Genomic DNA, 19,037 nt, shown 5'->3' with positions numbered 1-19,037 from the left:
TTATATGCTGTTTAATTTGATTTGCTAGTATCTTGTTAAGTATTTTTGCATCTGTATTCATTAAGGATATTGGCCTTTTCTTTTGTTGGGTCTCTGTCTGGTTTGGGAAGCAAAGTGATGTTGGCTTTGTAGAATGAACTCAGAAGTTTTCCTTCTATTTCTATTTTTTGGAGTAGCTTCAGAAGAATGAGTATCAACTCTGCTTTAAATGTCTGGTAGAATTCCCCTGGATAGCCATCTGGCCCTGGGCTCTTGTTCGTTGGGAGATTTTTGATAACCGATTCAATTTCTTCACTGGTTATCGGCCTATTCAGATTTTCTATCTCTTCCTGTTTGAATTCTGGTAGTGCATGTGTGTTTAGGAATTTGTCCATTTAATCTAGATTGCCCAGTTTGCTGGCATATAACTTTTCATAGTAATCTCTGATGATTGCTTGTATTTCTGAGGGACTGGTTGTAATAGATCTGTTTTCATTCATGATTTTGTCTATTTGAGTGTTTTCTCCTTTCTTTCTGAGGAGCCTGGCTAGAGGTTTATCAATTTTGTTTATATTTTCAAAAAAACAAGTCTTGGTTTTATTGATCTGTTCAACTGTTTTTTTAATTCTATATTGTTTATTTCTTCCCTGATATTTATTATTTCTCTTCTTCTGCTGGGTTTGGGGTGCTCTGGCTGCTCTGCTTCTAGTTCCTTTAGGTGCTCTTTTGGATTTTGAATTTTTGTTTTTTCTTTCTAGTTTGTTGAAATAGGCCTAGATTGCAATATACCTTTCTCTTAGGACTGTCTTTGCTCTGTCCCAGAGAGTTTGGATTGTTGTATTTTCATTTTCATTTGTTTCCATATATTTTTAATTTCTTCTCTAATTGCCTGATTGCCCCAATCATTCTTTAGTAGTGTGGTTTTTAACCTCTACATTTTTGGAGGTTTTCCAGACTTTTTCCTGTGGTTGATTTCAGGTTTCATAGCACTGTGATCTGAAAGTGTGCAGGGTATGATCTCAATTCATTTGTATTTATGGAGGGCTGCTTTATGCCTCAGTATGTGATTTATCTTGGAGAATGTGCCATGTGCTCTCAAGAAGAAGGTGAATTCCCTAGCTTCAGGATGCAGAGTTCAAAATATATCTATCAATTCCATCTGTTCCATTGTGTCATTCAGGTCCATTGTTTCTTTAATGGTTTTCTGTCTGGTTGACCTCTCCTTGCTGTAAGTGGACTATTAAAATCCCCTGCAATTAGCACGTTCTTATCAATAAGATTGTTTCTGTTTGTGATTGTTTTATATATTTGGGTGCTCCCAAATTCGGCACGTAGGTGTTTATAATTGTTAGCTCTTCCTGAGAGAGAGACCCTGTAATTATTATATAATGTCCTTCTTCATCTTTTGTTATTGCCTTTACTTTAAATTCCAGTTTGTCCAATATAAGTATGGCTACTCTGGCTTTCTTTTGACTACCAGTTGCATGATAGATATTTCTCCATCCCCTTACTTTCAATCTGAAGGTGTCTTCAGGTCTAAAATGAGTCTCTTGTAGACAGCAAATAGATGGATTTTGCTTTTTTATTCATTCTGCTACCCTGTGTCATTTGATTGGAGCATTCAGTCCATTTACATTCAGTGTTATTATTGAAAAATGTGGGTTTGGATTCATTCTGTTCTCTGTAGAGTTCATGTTTGTAGTGGTGTCTCTGGTACCTTGTATTCCTTGCAACATTTCCCTCATAGAGTTCCTCTTAGGATTTCTTGTAGGGCTGGTTTGGTGGTGATAAATTCTCTCAATTTTTGTTTATTTGGTAAAACCTTTATCTCTCCTATTTTGAATGACAGACTGGCTGAATAAAGGATTCTTGGCTGCATATTTTTTCTGTTCATCGCATTGAAGATTTCCAGCCATTTCTTTCTGGCCTGCCAAGTTTCATTAGATAGGTCTATAAGCACTCTGATAGGTTTCCATTTGTATGTGAGGGCCCTTTTATCCCTAGCTGCTTTCAGAATTCTCTATCTTTATATTTTGCCAGTTTCACTATGATATGTTGTGCTGAAGGTTGATTAAAATTACTTCTTAGGGGAGTTCTCTGTGCCTCTTGTATTTCAATGTCTATTTCCTTCTCCAGATTAGGGAAGTTCTTGGCTATAATTTGATTAAGCACCCCTTGAGAAACTTTTTCTTTCTTCTTCTTCAGGAACTCCTATGATATGGCTATTGTTCCATTTGATTGTATTACTTAGGTCTCGAATTCTCCTTTCATGCTCCTGTATGAATTTCTCTCTCTTTTTCTCTGCTTCCCCTTTTGCTATAACTGTGTCTTCTAATTTACGTATTCTCCTCTCTGCCTCTTCAATCCATGCCGTGGACACCTCCATTTTATTATGCACCTCATTTGTAGCCTTTTTTAACTCATCACAGTTATTTTGAAGGTCCCTAGACTTTGTATCAATAGCTTCTCTGATGCTATTTTCAAGCCCAGTGATTAATTTTATGACAATCGTTCTAAATTCTTGTTCAGTTGTATTGCTTATATCTGTTTTAAGGAGGTCTGTGGCCGTGACTTCTTCCTGGAATTTCTTTAGAGGAAAGTTATTTCATTTTGCCATTTTGACTAGCTTTCTGTCTCTTGTCAGTTTTAGAAGATCGTTATGCACTGTGCACCTGTTAGTATTGCTATACTAAAGGAGGCTCATTGACTATCCAGGGCCTATTGTTTCAGGAAGTGTTTTTTTTACTTGTGTCTCAGTTTCTCTTGTTGTGCCTATGAGTACTTTAGTTCCCTACTCAGTGATATTTGGGACTGTCCACCATATGTACTTTGGCTTGTTTCTTGAGGTAGCCCTGAAAAGGAAAACAGACAGACAAATACACAGGGAACAAAAGCATGCAAACACAGAGACAAATTAAACAAACAAGCAACCCAAAAGGGGAATGAAAGAAAAGAAAAGAAAGGAAAGGAAAGGAAAAGGAAAAAAAAAAAAAGAAAAGGGGGGGAGAGAAACAACAAAAGACAATGGACAGTCTAAAAGCGTATAACCGGCCAAGGGGAGAGGTAAGAATGAGATAAGGGAAAATATATCTGGATGGTGAGGGGAAAAAAGGCAGCTCTCCCATGCAGATGGGCGTGGTTTGGTGTAGGTAGCTCTGAGGGGGGAGGGCTGCTCTCCGAGGCCCCACCTTGGTGGTTTCAGGGAGAAGAATGGCTGTGCTCCAAGCCCTTCTTGAACGAAGTATTGCAAGCCACTCTTTTGAGTCCAATTTCCATGTGCCATGGGCAGGCCAAGTTGTATTTTCCAAACCTCGCCTCATTGCCAAATCCTAGTCCATGCATTTAAATGCTACCGCCTGAGATGAGATGTACTCCCGCAGGCGGCCAGCTTCCTAATCGGGATCGAGTAGGGAGAGTCAGGGAGCTGTTTCTCCTGGTGCCACCTGGAATTGGCACCGGTGTGCTGAGCCCAAGGGAGAATGCCCCAGATAACTGGGAGGGGTTTCTCTCCCCGGACCCAGCGGTTATATATGGGATGATAATGTCTCTCTCTCTCCATCACAGGCCTCGTCTTTTCTCTTCTCCTGAGATGCGTCTATGAACAGCTTCAGTCTCTCTTTCTCTTTCCCTTGGCTCTCCAGGGCTCTGAGTGCTCTCCTCTGCTCTTCCCGGCTCTGCATTGGACTGGGGCTCCCTCTCCTCTGCACGCCTAGGCCCAGCCTCTTTTTATTTCCCCAGTTCACACTCACCCAGGCACCTTTGAGTTTGTCTTCTTTCTGGACTCTGTGTTTTCCTCCCACTCTTGCAGGACAGAGTATGGTCTATTTTTCTTTCTTTTTTTTTTTAAGTTTATTTACTTTGAGAGAGAGAGAGAACGCATGCATGTGCTCATGAGTAGGGGAGGGGCAGAGAGAGAGAGAGAGACAGAGGAAGAGAGAGAATCCCAAGCAGGCTCTGTGCTGTCAGTGCAGAGCCTGATGCAAGGCTCAATCACATGACCCACCATGAGATCATGAACTAAGCTGAAATCAAGACTTGGTTGCTTAGCTGACTGAACTACACAGGCACCCCAATTTGTGTAGTTTTCTTAAGCAGAGGATGGCATAGAAGAGGTGATAAAGAACTAGATGGGAGACTATAGATTTGGGTCTAGGTCTGGCTCTGCCCTCACTAACTGTGTGAAACTTGATTGGTCACTTCTCCCAAACAGGGCTTCAATTTTCTTGTCCTCACAGTAAGGACATTGGACCAGGTGCTGTCTAGTCACTCCAAAGATAATTCAATACTAAGTTCCAATACAATGGTTGTCTCACGGAAAGCACATATGCTCTTGAGTTAGATTACTTCGCTTACACTTAATCTTTCTGTGTCTCTGTTTTTCCCTTTGTGAAAATGGGATGATAACACTTCCTATATTCAATTATTGGTTAGGATTAAATCATATAAATCATGTAAATCACTTGAACAGTGCCTGGCATATCATGAATCTTCTAAAACCATTGGTTTTGTTTATTATTTCTATGCAGCTATAGTTAGGTTCAAATATATATATTCATAGGAATGAAAATTCCAATCCTTTGAAATGAACTCTATGTTCATAAATATTTTATAATAAAATATTTTCACAATAAAAATGGTTCTCAGTGTTAATAAATATTTGCAACCACATGATGTAAATCAACCACTGATCTGATCATTTCTTCCATGTTTTAAAGGGGCCACAGTCTTGACAGTCTTATCAAAGTGGCTCCTGAAACAAACAGAACTAACCAAAGGTGAGGTTCATGGAACTCTTCTATATCTCTGGATTTTTCTATTTAACTTAAAAAAGTGTAATAAAATTCATTGTCTCATCATAGAGACAGCTGGTGATGAGACCCAAAATCAACAGCTGTGTTAGAAACATGGTGTTCAAGTCCTGGAAAGGGCTCCCCAGCTGTGGGCTTTAATGGAGGATAGAGAATTTTTTAAAAATGCTTTTTATTTATTTTTGAAAGACAGAGAGAGACAGTGTGAGCAGGAAAGGGTCAGAAAGAGAGGGAGATACAGAATCTGAAACAGGCTCCAGGCTCTGAGCTAGCTGTCAGCACAGAGCCCGACATGGGGCTTGACCCTGAGCCGAAGTCAGAGGCTCAACCGACTGAGTCACCCAGGCACCCCGAGAATTTCTTAAAATGTCTCTTATCAGTATGGGATTTGTGTTCCATGCTTGTGATTCTAACATAATTCTATTTCAGTATAATAGTTCCACATAATTGGATGCAATAATTTACACGAAAGGGTCTGTACATGATAAAATTAGTTTATAAGTTAATTGTAAAGATTAGTTAAATGATACAAACATTTCTGGCCTTCTTTCTCTTTAAGGTATATAACGTATTGTCCAATAATAAAGTATATGACATTAGGCTTCTTGTTTAGGCCTTTGGTGTTAGTGTTGGTATGAGAGCCCATTGTAATAATAAAATGTCTCTTTAGAGCTATAATTATCTATTTGAGTGTTTAGAATAAAAGCAATTTATGTAATTTGAGGTCTTACGTTCTGATTTAGCACTACATGAAGTGCAATTCTGAAGTGATTCATATAATATCTTAGAGTACCCTCAATGTTACAGATTCACATTATATATATATTACCCACATACCTTAGGTCAGAAAGTAACTCTGTTTTCCAAATGTCCGAGGTTATGTTGTTTTGCTTGCTTGCTTTGTCTTTGCTATTTTTGGAGGGGCTGGAAATGGGAAACACATGGAAATGATAAATAATTTTACATTTTTATAGTTTTCTTTTGTTTGTTGCAACCTCCCAAAATATCCTAAATGCTAATTCTGCTACAAAATATAATGTGGAAAATCAAAAGCTCAAGAGTAATTTAAATTTGAGGTTGTCTTGAAAGAAACAAGAATAAAACTAAATTAAATTCTCATATGTACATAATTGTGTAAGAAATGAATTCATAGCCACCTGCTTTTACATAGGACTGAAAAGAATTCAAGTAATGATGAAGATTTAAACTGGCAACAATTACTGAATTTAATATTCAAGTTTAAAAATGTACACATTATTATAGATTTTAGTTGACTTTACCACCTATTGCAACTTGCAACATTTTTTTAGGCTCCAAACTCATTCCTTCAGCAAACACAATGTGGGCTTTACCAAGATTATTTCAAGAATTTGGAATTCTCCAATTTCTTCCAAAAAATAAGATTAATCATTTGGCTAAGGGCATTCTGAAAGGGGACATGAAAAGAAAAGAGAACAAATTGATTTCTTGATATGCAGTGATGTTGGATAGACTCTTCTTTTTTCATTGTTTCAATTTATTTCACTACAGTATTGAAGCAAATTCTGCATAATTACCATTTGAGAAATTCATTTTGATACAATAATAGCATAACTAGATCATTATTATAAATTTATAGTAAATAAATTGTAAGTTCATAAAGCCAAATAAACCAAAGAATATTGGCTTTCTACTCCTTCACAAACCCAACGATTAATTTTTAAATGACCCGAGAAAGTTGGTAACGTAACATTCTTATACTTGACTAGACTATTTTTGGATGACATTGAATATATTTCTGTCTTGAGGAGTTAAGACTCATTGTATATGGGCTCAGAAGCCAAGAAATGCATACCAGACTTAGTCCACGCTCCCTCTCAGGATGACTGTGATGATGTTGGCGAAGAGCACGGTGCAGATGTAGGCAGTTACTGTGGACAGAGGGAAGGATGATAGTGGGAAGGAGCATGAAGTTTGGGGTCCAGTTGCTATGGTTTCAAACCTGGTTCGTTCTCAAGCACTTCTTCCTACCGGCCCCAAGAGTGCCTTCCCTTCTAGGAAACTCAACCTCTTTATTTGTAAAGGGAGGATGGTAATAACTACCTCAGTGGGTTGTTTTGAAGATTCTTTTAAAAAACTTGGTTAAGTAGAAACTCAGTAAACTTATTACTTTTATCTAGGATAAAAGAAAAAAATGTCAGTCATAAATTTGCTGGTTTATAGCTGAATTTGACCTTCTATTTTCTTTTGTTTTAGCAGTAAAGCAAGTCTTGATGAACTGATTAATGTAAGCCCCAAAGCTGTCAAAAACATGACTGGGTAAGAGAAAGATGTTAATTTGTTTTGTTTTGTTTTTCCCCTTAAAACACAATATGAATATAAATAATTTATATTCATTCTGTGGACAGACTGAATATAGGTCTTTAAAAACCATCACGGTTTTGATATGTTCCTGGAAATAAGTATCTATTTATTACTAGCAAGAAAGAGAGGTAGCTGAAGAAAATAGTATGCTGCTGTCTTCTTTCCACCTCAAGTGAAGCAGGTGAAGAGACTGGTTGCGGTGGGAACATAGCTGGTCTATGTGCTGTCTTTGTTTTGTTTTGTTCTTTATAGTATTGATGTTAATACCTTTGTCTCTTAAACTGATGACAATTTATGCATAATAGTTAATTCCTAAAAAGACCTAGAACACTCTGTTAGATTCAGTAGCAGCAATACTTTACTCCATTTCATAGAGCATTTTCTGGTAGTCAGTGGAAATTTATGAGGTTTATTGTTTCTTAGATGGTATGATGCCCCCAGCAAAATTATGGACCTAAAATTTTTTATTTCCTTAGGCAGTATCTGTAAGATAATAAAACTCACTTGTTATCTCTGGCTATATGAAGATTTTAATACCATTACACACTATATACATATATTGATTTCCCTTTTTGAGTTAGTTGGTACATATAAAAATTGCAAAATTTTAGAGATGAAGGAAGGAATCCCAGAGAACTTCCAGCCTTGTTGGTTTGAACAATTTTGAAAACCCCTGGTTCAGTCAAACCTATTCAATTTTGAGAAGAGGAAACAGACTCACAAAGGTTAAGTGATCTGACCAGGGTCACAGAGAAAACTAGTGGGACACTGATAGTAGTTCTGTGATCTGTTAGGGAGTGAATAATTATGGAGAACCTACTGGGTTTGAAGCTTGCAACTAGGTATCATTAGTTGCACATTATGTATAATTATAGGCCATGGACACCAAAAAGAGAATTCAGTAGACATATTCAATCTTATTAACAGCATGCAATTATCATAGATTAAAGCTAATTATGAACTGGGGGGCACAGAGATGTTACTCCAAGAGAATAATAGGTTGTCAATTTAATATATTACATTTTGGAACACTCACGTACTGCCTTCTGAATATAGAATGCATTGTCAGTACATCCATTGCATTTAAAAAGGAAAAGAGACATTGAATGGTTAATTTAACAAACATGACAGGCAGTCAAGTTCATATTCACAATTTCCTAGGAATAGATGTTGGAGATGGGCAGAGTCTTACAGATGATCCAGTCACCTCATTTTACAGATGAAAATACTGAGGCCAGGGGCAAAAATCTCATAGTCTCCTGTGAGTTCTTCTAATTCTCAGCCCAACTCCTGGTCTTTAAACCACAACACACCAACTTTATCTTAAAAGAAATGAAAGTTAATTAAACACCTCCAAAAATAGTGGAGGTTTATAAAGCTAGAGTTGTTGCTCTTGCCACGGGACAGCCAGGAGGTGTCCTTTACTGCTCGACAGGGACACTTGAAATATTATTTTAGAGGCAACAATGGCACAAATGTGCAAATGCCTGGAAAACACTTTACAGCTCTTAAACCACATGGAGGCGGTGATAGCTAAATATCCTAATATATCCCTTTACATCCTTAAAGCAAAACAAATGAAAGCAGTTACTGGAGTGGGAAGAATGTTACATTTTCCTGGATAAAGTTTAGATATAAGATTTCTGGGTTTTCAGGGATCCAGGGCCTGAAAGAAAAGGTCTATAAATTTGTTATTTTCAAGTCATTGAGATAAATTGTGTGACGCTATCAATCAAGGCAATTCAGAACAGATACTGAGATCCTCATTTTGTTAAAACACTGTGTTGTCTTTTTAGTAGTGGTAGAACACAGCACACATTTATATATTTTTTAAGCCAAGATTTCTCAAACTGTGGGTCAAAACCCACCAATGGATCTTGCAATTAGTATAGTAAGTGGCAATCATCATTTTCCCTCAATTAAATAAAATTAATTAATTAGAGTGGAAAACATGAGAGTTATTATGTAGTAAGGGTATTATTTAATGAAATTTGTATTTGCTTGTGTATGTGTGTGTGTATCTGTGTGTGTATCTCTGTCTATCTGAAAAGAGAGTATTGAGTTGTGATGTAAAATGTATTTCTTTTTTTTTAAAGTTTATTTATTTATTTTGAGAGAGAGAGTACACATGCGTGCAAGCGTGAGCAGGGAAGGGGCTAGAGAGAGGGAGGGAGAGACTCCCAAGCAGGCTCTGCCCTAACAGCAGGGGCTCCATCTCATGAACCTTGAGATCATGACCTGAGCCAAAATCAAGAGTTGGACGCCTAACTGACTGAGTTACCCAGGAGCCCCTAAAATGTATTTCTTACTGCACTTTATGAAACAGTAATTTGAATATCACTATTCTAGGTTGTTGCATAGATGAGAATTTTTGTGTTCATCAGAAGAGTGAAAATGGAAGTTCTCATGATTGTGTATGCAGCTTACTCTAAATCATGTTGGCACACAAATGTTATATGTAGTTACATTAAAAATATTGTAACATTTGAACACATTATCTTTGCTACAAAGTTCTATTCTTTGTACTTTTTATTCTAATATATGCAATTAAACTCACTTTATTTTTTTAATTCCAGTACGGTTAACATACAGTGTTAACAATAGTTTAAGGGGTACAATAATCTCACTTTAGAGATCATTGTCTTTTAGGCACAGTTAATCTTGATACTAGATTTTGCAATCAATGTATACAAGGAAATTATATTTTGAATAGCTCTCACTGAATAAGCCTTCCTTTAATAGTATATGTAGACACTAACTGAATATCTTTAATTGTGAATGTTATTACTGAAGATAATTCAAAACAGTGAAAATTCAGTTAGTAGCTTTCTGTCTACCATGGAAATCTGAGAACAATGATGGAATGAAAAAGTGACACCAGAGGCTGGGAAGCACATTCCATGGAAATATTAGGAAATATTTGGAGGGAAATACAGACTTTTTCTTAGAACTTTTCAGTGTTGAAGCTCTAAATGGCTCCTCTTCAGCTCTTAACCTGGTTTTAATCTTTTTGATAAGTAAAATGTCTCTTATTTTTATATAAGGAGAAAGGACCGCTAGGGGAGGGGGGAAAGGGAGGTAGGCGGGTTGCTGTCCAAAATGGTGCTGAAAGCCGGTAATCTTGATCCTGTGATTTCTTTTCTTTTCTTTTTTCTTTTCTTCTCTTTTCCTTTTCTTTTTTTTTAATGTTTATGTGTTTATTTGTTTTTTTTTAATTTATTTTTGAGAGAGAGAGAGAGAGAGAACGCATGTGCATGAGTTGGGGAGAGGCAGAGAGGGATACAGACAATCTCAAGCAGGCTCTGCACTGTCAGCGCTAAGCCGCACACGGAGCTCGAACCCACAAACTAAAATCCTGACCTAGGCCGAATCAAAAGTTGGATGCTTAATTGACTGAGTCATCCAGGTGCCCCAGTCCTGCGATCTCTTGCCATTGCAGGCTGTTGTGTTTCTCTGAATAAATATTAAAAAGGGGTTTACAGGAACACACTGAAAAATCACCACTTGCCAGCCCTTAAGGTATGACACTGAGGCAGTGAATGGCAGCAAACTGTGTGGGAAGAAATACTGTTCTTGACTGAGAAAAGAAACTGGTGGGGCTTCACATAGGAAGTAGACAGTCTTCAGAGCATGTAACTAATTTGACCAGGAGCAGCTGAATTCAATTCAGCTTTTTAGTCATTGTAAAGGAAAGAAATGTCACAGTTTTGATGGATTGCTAGAATGCTCTTTGCCAAGTCTTATGCTAAATATAATCCCAATTTTAGAGCTTATTTAAAAAAAAATATCTTCAGCTGGTGAATGTGATTTAAAAACTAACAAGGACAAGGACACTGAAATCAGCTTGTATCTTCATGATGTTAAAACACTGCAGACGGGTAAGTTAACTCCCAGATGTTTGCTGTGGCCTCCAGCCAGCGTGCCCTCATGGACGTGCTCTGGCCACGAAGTGTGTAAACTCAGAGCAACTCCTCTTCAAATCCAGCATAGCCCGTCCCCCCAAATTAGTTAGAAAACTTGTTTCAGGGCTGTTCTATGCCAAGCCAGTGTGTCTCATGCTAAATGATAAGATGGCTAATCCTTTCTTCTAATTCCAACCAACTTGAACCTACATTATTTCTAACCCAAGCTGCCTCGATTTTTTTCTTTCACTTAAAGAAATCGAGATCTTGATAAGCTCATCAGAGTGAGTCCTGAAACTCTCACCAACAACCGAAGGTACTAGAACTATAAAAATTTTTATGTTTTGGGCAAGAAGAATATTTTGGTTTATTATTATTTGAAGCTGATTTATAACCTTAATGCTCCTGCCAAAAGAACTTTACCATTAACTTTCTCTCCTTTTATTTATCTATTTAAAGGAACCAGGATCTGGATAACCTCATCAGAGTGAATGCTGCAGTGACCAGAAGCAGTCAGAGGTAATCAAATAAAATAGTCATTTCATGTTTTCATCTGCCTATTGTATAAATCCACACTATTTCATCAGTGGATTTATAATGTGGCTAGCATAACCAAAACCTATCACTAACCTGAATTTATTTATTTTTTTCTCTTTTGAACAGTGAAGGCTTGGACAATCTCATTAAAGTAAAATCGCCAGCTCTCAAAACCACTGGGCGGTAAATGACTTTGCCTATCTTGAGGTGTTCTTAAGGTTTTAGTTAAAATTTTTATTTCTTTCTCTCTCTCTTAAAGAAGCCTTTTACTGAGGTGCCTGGGTGGCTCAGTCAGTTAAGCGTCTGACTTCGGCTCAGGTCATGATCTCACAGATCGTGAGTTCAAGCACCACATCTGGCTCTGTGCTGACAGCTCAGAACCTGGAGCCTGCCTAGGATTCTATGTCTCCCTTTCTCTCCGTCCCTTGCCTGCTTGAGCTCTGCCTCTGTCTTAAAATTAAACATATAGAATTTTTTTTTAAAAAGAAGCCTTTTATTTTTCCTTAGTGTTCAAATGAAGACACAATTCTAACCCCTGTGTCTTGTGTCAGCAAGGAAACATGTTGCAGTCTTCTGGAGTCCCACTATTTGTGACTCAGTTCTGTACTTTTTGTTTACAGGGGTGCAACTCAGTGCTTGTTGTCTGTAGCATGTTAGGACTGAAGTGAAAACTGAGGGCAGTCAAATAAGAAGAAAAAGTATTTCAGAGAAATTGAACCAAACTGGTGGCTTATGTAGATGACTATAGAGCATCAGAAAGGATATTCAGGGTCCTCAACGTTAGAGCCCATAGCTCGTGTGGGCTCACAGAATGTTGCAGCAGATTTAAGCCTTGACTTCCATTTTGAGTTCTTCAAATATATTATAATTTACTCTCTTTATGTGATATCTATATATTCCACCTAAAGGGCCTTATTAATAGACAATAATAAATAATGCACCCGAGTGCGTAATATTAGAAATTTGAATTGTCCTGCTGACCTGCAATGTTATCATTACAAACATAGAACTGGGAACCGTAGTCTCAATGTTCTAAGATGAGGAACACAAGTTAACATGTGGAGAAGTGTTTGGGACCTGCTGAGGGAAAGAAGGCAGAGTAGTACACTCGTTGGCCCAGCTCTTACCTCTCCTAGTTTGTTGTCTACATTAGGGCATCATTTTGCTCTTTCTGCTTGTATGGTTTTGTCACTGGGGTGCTGGGGTCTTTGGAGGAGGGAGGCGCTAGAAGAGCCACTGCCACGGAGAGGGAAGCACCTACTGAGTCCCCCTCGTGGGACTGGCAATTTATATACATTCAATCCTTACAACTACCCCATGAGAAATATATTCATAGAGCCTACTTTATAAAAGAGAAGAGTATAGCTCAAAGACATTAAATCACCTTCTGAAGAAAGAAAACATATCCTGGATCTAAACTCAAGTCCTTCTGATGCCACTGCCTAGAAGAAAAACAAAAAAATCTGGAGCTCCAACAGCTCAGACTCCCATCTTCTGTCCATCCTTTATACTCACTACAGCCCTTCCCTTCTAAATCCCCCTCCCACCCTGCAGTGAAAGGAACACAATTACATATGCTTATTCTAGGGAACAGTCACTTGGGTGCAGGGAGGAGAGAAAGTACTTACCTCACAGAGGTTTCCTACTAGCTGAAATATCAGCAGGTTTTGGTCTCAATCCTGCCATGATAATTGTATGGAAATATCTCTGTTATGTAGAACCATTTCTTCATACTGGTTTTGGCTGGGTCGGACTTTTCTTTTTATTAGTAACAGTATTAGGAGGTTCCCAGCCAAGTTGGAAGTGATTAGGTTTAATAACCACATACAGAGTAACTAATAGTAGCTACTATAGCCAGCCCCTCCCTCAGTGTCTGATTCCCCAAAATGCACTTGTCTCTCTCTCTCTCTCTCTATGTGTGTGTCTCTGTCTCTGTCTCTCTCTCTCACACACACATACACACACACACACACACACACACACACACACACACACAGAGACTTTCCCCGTTTCCTCACTTTCCCTTCCTTCCTCCCTCCTTCTGGCAAATGCACTATGTTGACAGACCATAGTAACTTTCTGGTAAAAATTTTGTTTTTCGTTTATTAGAAGATGCCAACTTTATAAAAGGGTAGTTTGTATTTCATCAACTTCTTAAAAAATATCTATAGAAAGAAGACATTTTCCTTATATGAATGAGATCCTATAGAAAGGAAATTTTAAAATATTGGCCATCTTGTGGCTTTTAGATGGAAGCTCAATCCATAAATCTAACCTAAACAATGTCTGACTCTTCTTTAGGAGTGACTCCAGATTTAATGATAATCAGCCAAGTTATCCAAGAATTAAAGCAGAACAGACAAACAGAAAAGCTGCCTATTTGAAAAAAGTGACTTATTCAATTAGTTCAGCCACCTGTAACTAGAACGTATCTACGCTGCCCCCTTGATTTTAATGGGTAGAGAGAGGGGGTATTTTAAAGCATCTCCCAGTGGAATAACAGCCACAGGCAATTTTACATCCAATTCAATGTGACATGAGCACTGCTTATTTAATAGCAGAACAGCAGTGAATTAGAGTCCGTTCTGTGTGACTTTGCTGACATTTCCAGCAGCTGTATGTGTATTGCACACTTAGGGGTGGTATAAACTTTGGTCATTGATCGGAATGTAAGGAGGTGTCCCTGAGCTCCTTCTAGGAGCACAACAACCCGAACAAATGCAAATTGTGCAGAGTTTTCATTTATTCAGGAAGAAACTGCATAGCTTTCAGCAATGGCAGCTTCACATTGTCACAAACCAACATAGAAAGGAGACATTCAATTATCTGCAGCCTATAAACTTCTGCTCACAAATGAAGATTGAAAAGCAGCTAGTACCTTAGAGAATGTATCCTTTATCTGAAGTAGAAAAAGGATTCTGAAATATTTGTATTATTATACTTCCGTAATTTTAAGGGCTTCTTATTCTCTAAGACATACACCTCCAAGTTTTAGTATTCCAACAAGAGAAGAGTTTCTTCCTATCTTCCATTGCAGATTCCTCATATCTATGCTTAAGGAAGAAAGCTGGGGGAAGGGGTAATCTTGACTCTTTCTAATGCTTCATTCCCCCTAATTGAAAGGTCACTCTTCATGCTTCTATCTCAGGAACTTAGGTACTTCATCTTCCCTGATACTACCATGACCAGATTACAATTCGGCCTCCTAATTGGTCCGTCTGCTGCCAGTCTTGCCTTCTGACCTTCAGTCCATTGGCCACACTGTAGAGTGATCCTCCTGAAACAGAGATCTGATCACATCGTTCTGAACAAATCCTCCAGTGGCTTCCCATGGCAGTTGGACAATGGCCATACTCCTTAACCTGGTTTCCAAAGCCTACCTGATCCTGCCTTCACAGGCTTCCTGCAGCCCTACCCCCCAGGATGCACCCCCCCACATATAGGCATTTTTCACTGGTATTGCATTGATAACAGGCCCCCACCCCAGACCCACCACATCTGCATCAGATGCTTCTTTTAGATATTCTCAAGCTCTCTGACCTTCTTGTCCCAAACTTTTGTCTCCTAGAGGGAGTTATTATTTAATCATCTCTCCCCAACTATACGCTTTTTGAGGGTAAGGACTGGGTCTGTCTTGTTCACGTCTTTACTTACAATATAGAGAACAATGCCTGGCACATATTAGGTGCTTAAATATACTCTGAATTAAAGGCTAAAATCTCAGACTAATCAAGGACCTTCAGTTGTCCATCGAGATAAAGCTAATTGCTTTCCAGCTCTAACATTCTGAGCCCCCACAAGTGAAACCAAACTGAAGGAATCTGAGATCTTATGATTGGTCTGCTGGCTGAAGCCAATGACTGTCTCTTGCTCATGACATAACCTCAGTCAACCATGGTGATGAATTAGAGCCACTAAAATTCTTGAGTACATCTTACATTTAAAATACCTACATTGTCTAATTTCCTATGGACCTGTTCATTCCTCTAATATAAAATATTTAAGACTTCCTCATTGAAAAGAACTATAAAGATATATAAAGCCAGGCCCATTTTGCTGTGTCAACAGAGCTGAAGAATTATACCACTTATCTCACTGTGTTCTGTACTCCTTTCAGAGAGACAAATATTCATTTTGAACTAAAGCTTAATGCCCAAGATTTAGTTCTTGGCATAAAAGAAGTGCCATAGTAAATTTTTTATATGGAGGCTCTTAATTTTGCAAATGTGTTTGATACCCTACAAAAGCAATTTAAGTAAGCTGTAGAGAGAGAAACATATTGCAGCTTTTAATAAATACCTCCCACACCCTCGTGAGAGAGGAAGAGCAGTGGTGAGTGAACTGCTAACTTTCTCTCATGCAGAGCTTATCTTGAGAAAAGTTGTATAAAAGCAGACATAGTAGTACTTATTTATTTTCTTAATCTGCTCTGCAGTGGGACGGTGGAAAACCGATTATATTACCATAACAAACACAAATGCTCATATTCAAGATTTGTGCTATGACTTTACATAACAGGTAACTCATTCCCCACCCCCTCCCCCAATTTTGAAAACTACATTTAAAAAAGCATGTTTAGGTGTAAAGGTTAACAAAATTTCTTTCTAGCATTCCTCACTGTATCCACAGAGAAGTGGCAATTTTTCTTGGACCTAATTCCAGCTGCTCATAAATGTATACAGTTATAAGGTCTTCCTTCCACTGCAATTGTCATGAAAAGGGTTTGGAATCAAGGCTTTGCTCCACCCTGCTGCATGTAGCTGGGCTTCTATAAAAATCTACTTGTCACACTTTGGTTCACAGCTTTTCATTTTCTACCACAGTGTAAAAACACGATGCAGTAGATGTACTCTTAATTAAAGAGTGGAAATTTATTTTTGTATCCTTCAACTTGGGAACTTTATGGGTAATTTGAACTTTTATTGGATCTTCTAATCTAGCTGATGACATCAATCAGAGTGAACAAACAAGGCAAATACACATGGTGTGCTTCTCATAATCTGGAACTTTTCATTTTGCTTTACATATTAGTGTAGATTATTCAGAATAAAATCTTATAATTCACTTTATCAAATTTGATACGTGATGCTATTTAATAGAAACAACAAAAATTCTACCAAGCCACTAATATGTTTATATGATGATTCATGATTATACTGCTTTGGGCATATGCTTTTTTGAAGGCATGTATAAGTTCCAATTTTTAGTTACTTACTTGTAGTTATTGGATTTGTTAGATTCTGGCTTCTCATTATTTTTCAGGTCCAAGTCCATCCGGGCTGTCCCTCCTGATAGCTGGGATCCAGAAAGGTTTGGGTCCTTGGGTGGGGGTAGAGGATATGCAAAGATCCAGTGTCTGCAGCAACCAGGAGCAGAAAGTACCAGCGGAAGTGAAGTCCAGGAACAGGCTGAGAAACTAAATGTAATCATGTTGTGAAGGCAGAAGAGACCTCTATTATTTTTCTAGGGCTGACATGACAAGTACTGCAGACTGAGGGGCTTAAAATAGAAATGTATTTTCTCACAGTTCTAGAAGCTAGAAGTCCAAGCATAAGATGACTTGTCTGTACGGGAGGTTCTTTCTGATGATTGAGAGAAGCATCTCTTCCAGGTCCTTCTTGGCTTGCCTTTACCCTGTATCTTCACATTATCTTCCATTTGTGTGTCTTAGTCCAACTTTCCTCTTCTTGTACATATCCCAGTCATATTGGACCAGGGCCCACCCAATGACCTCATTTGAATGTGATTACCTCTGTGAAGACCCTATTTCTATAAGTCACATTCTGACATACTAGCATTAGGACTTCGACATATGAATTTGGTGGGGGAACACAATTCCATCCCTAACAACATCCCAAAACAAGGATACAAAGCCATATTTGAGAGCTGCATAAAAAAAGAAATATATTGCAATTTAGGGGTGACTGACACCAAAGGAGATGAAATGTCCATCACTGCCTTTACTGATCTTTTTCTACAAGGTCATGGTGCCTTGATGCGGGTGGAGCTGACTGCCTGAAAACTTTGGGGTCTAATGTCTTCTCCTGGGGGACCCATTTAATATTTTTTCCCAGGGCTAGGTAAGGTAGTTAAAAATTTCCCCTAGAGGAATAGAAAAATGGAATTTAAATTTAATTTCAGAAATCTTTTGGAGCAGCTTCTATGTACAAGGCCATGTAAGGCCATGGCAATGAGACTCTACTCTCAAGTTGTAGTGAAAACCATCAGTGTCCTTACAAAATGGCCCTCAGCTCATCCTAGGTTAGCAGTGGAAGGAGAATCATTTGCTAGGACAAAATTCTAATTTTCCCAAGATTCATATATCCTGGTGATCTCTATTTACTCCTGCTAACCATGCTGGTTTGGCACTCCTAGGAAACTGGAGTAGGTGACATCATGGTACACCTCCTAATTTTATTTCATTATCCCCAAGTATTTAGTAAAGTATTATTTTTAAATGATCAAAGGAGGATTACTTAATGCCTAGGTTATTAAAGTAGTACAGTGGCCCTTGAAGCCAAGAAGGTAGCTCTAATAATTCCTGAAGGACCGTTAGGAGTTCAGCAAAAGTCTTTTCTCTCCCTTTCTAAATTTGAGCAATGTGATCTGGGAGGTTTCCTTACATAGTTCATTGAGGGAGTTACATTGAGGGAGTTAGTTCTGAATTTTACATCATTCAGACTGCAGAATCAGATGATTGAAATATTTCTGAGCTACTTCTGAAATCTTGTGCCTTTTACGTGTATTTATTAGCATATTTTCCCTACTGTAACTCCCATTAAAAAATAATCTAACTAATTTCTACATTTTCAAAATTATGCAGCTAGTACTTTAAATGTGAAGTTTAAGTATAGCTATGGAATGCTGCCCAATTTGCAGATTTATCAATTATTGATGGTTTGGATGTTATATAAAAAGAGTATTACATCTCAATACACTACAAGAACTTTTTGTATTATTTTTCATCCTTATCAATACTAATTTTGTGAGTGAGAGTCCATACTCTGATTTTATGTAAACTTATTTAAATCTACTATTCACAATCATGAGCAGGGAGATTTATAAAAACTAGAGTTAATTCCGAAGATGAGAGAAATTAGAGCAGAAATACAAATGAAAAGGCAGTCTATCAAAATAGTGGAATCAATAGTGCCCCCTGCTGTGTCATTGAACTTCTGTTAACTATCATTTATTTATGCTTCTTCAGGTCACCCACAATGGGGGTCACTGTGCCATGAATTTTACTTACATTAACTCATTTATTCTCACCACAACCTAATGAAATTAGATATGATTAGTCTAGTTTACAAAAGAAAGATTAGGATGGTTGATTAACTTGTCCAAGGAAATAGAGGAAGAGATGGCCACATTGTTCTGGCTCTTAAACAATGGTCCTAATCAATTGGGTTCATGACAAAGGCTTTTCCAAACTCATGGGGGAAAAAAAATCAAGAACCACCAGTGTTAT

The 19,037-nt window shown here is 37.9% G+C and overlaps 1 protein-coding gene across 1 annotated transcript in view; it reads left to right on the top strand.

The window, feature by feature from the left end:
• SCEL (sciellin) overlaps positions 1-19,037 on the top strand; it is a 99,130-nt gene that overhangs the window by 59,443 nt on the left and 20,650 nt on the right. The window contains exons 18-22 of the mRNA XM_029938425.1: positions 4,695-4,754; positions 7,023-7,085; positions 11,289-11,348; positions 11,492-11,551; positions 11,696-11,752. Coding sequence (XP_029794285.1) covers positions 4,695-4,754; positions 7,023-7,085; positions 11,289-11,348; positions 11,492-11,551; positions 11,696-11,752 — 300 coding nt within the window. The remainder of the gene's footprint in view (positions 1-4,694; positions 4,755-7,022; positions 7,086-11,288; positions 11,349-11,491; positions 11,552-11,695; positions 11,753-19,037) is intronic.

Source organism: Suricata suricatta, chromosome 4 (genome assembly GCF_006229205.1).
Source record: "Suricata suricatta isolate VVHF042 chromosome 4, meerkat_22Aug2017_6uvM2_HiC, whole genome shotgun sequence".
Taxonomy (NCBI): domain Eukaryota; kingdom Metazoa; phylum Chordata; class Mammalia; order Carnivora; family Herpestidae; genus Suricata; species Suricata suricatta.
Note: the sequence above shows the minus strand (reverse complement) of the source record. Positions and strands in the feature narration are given on the sequence as shown.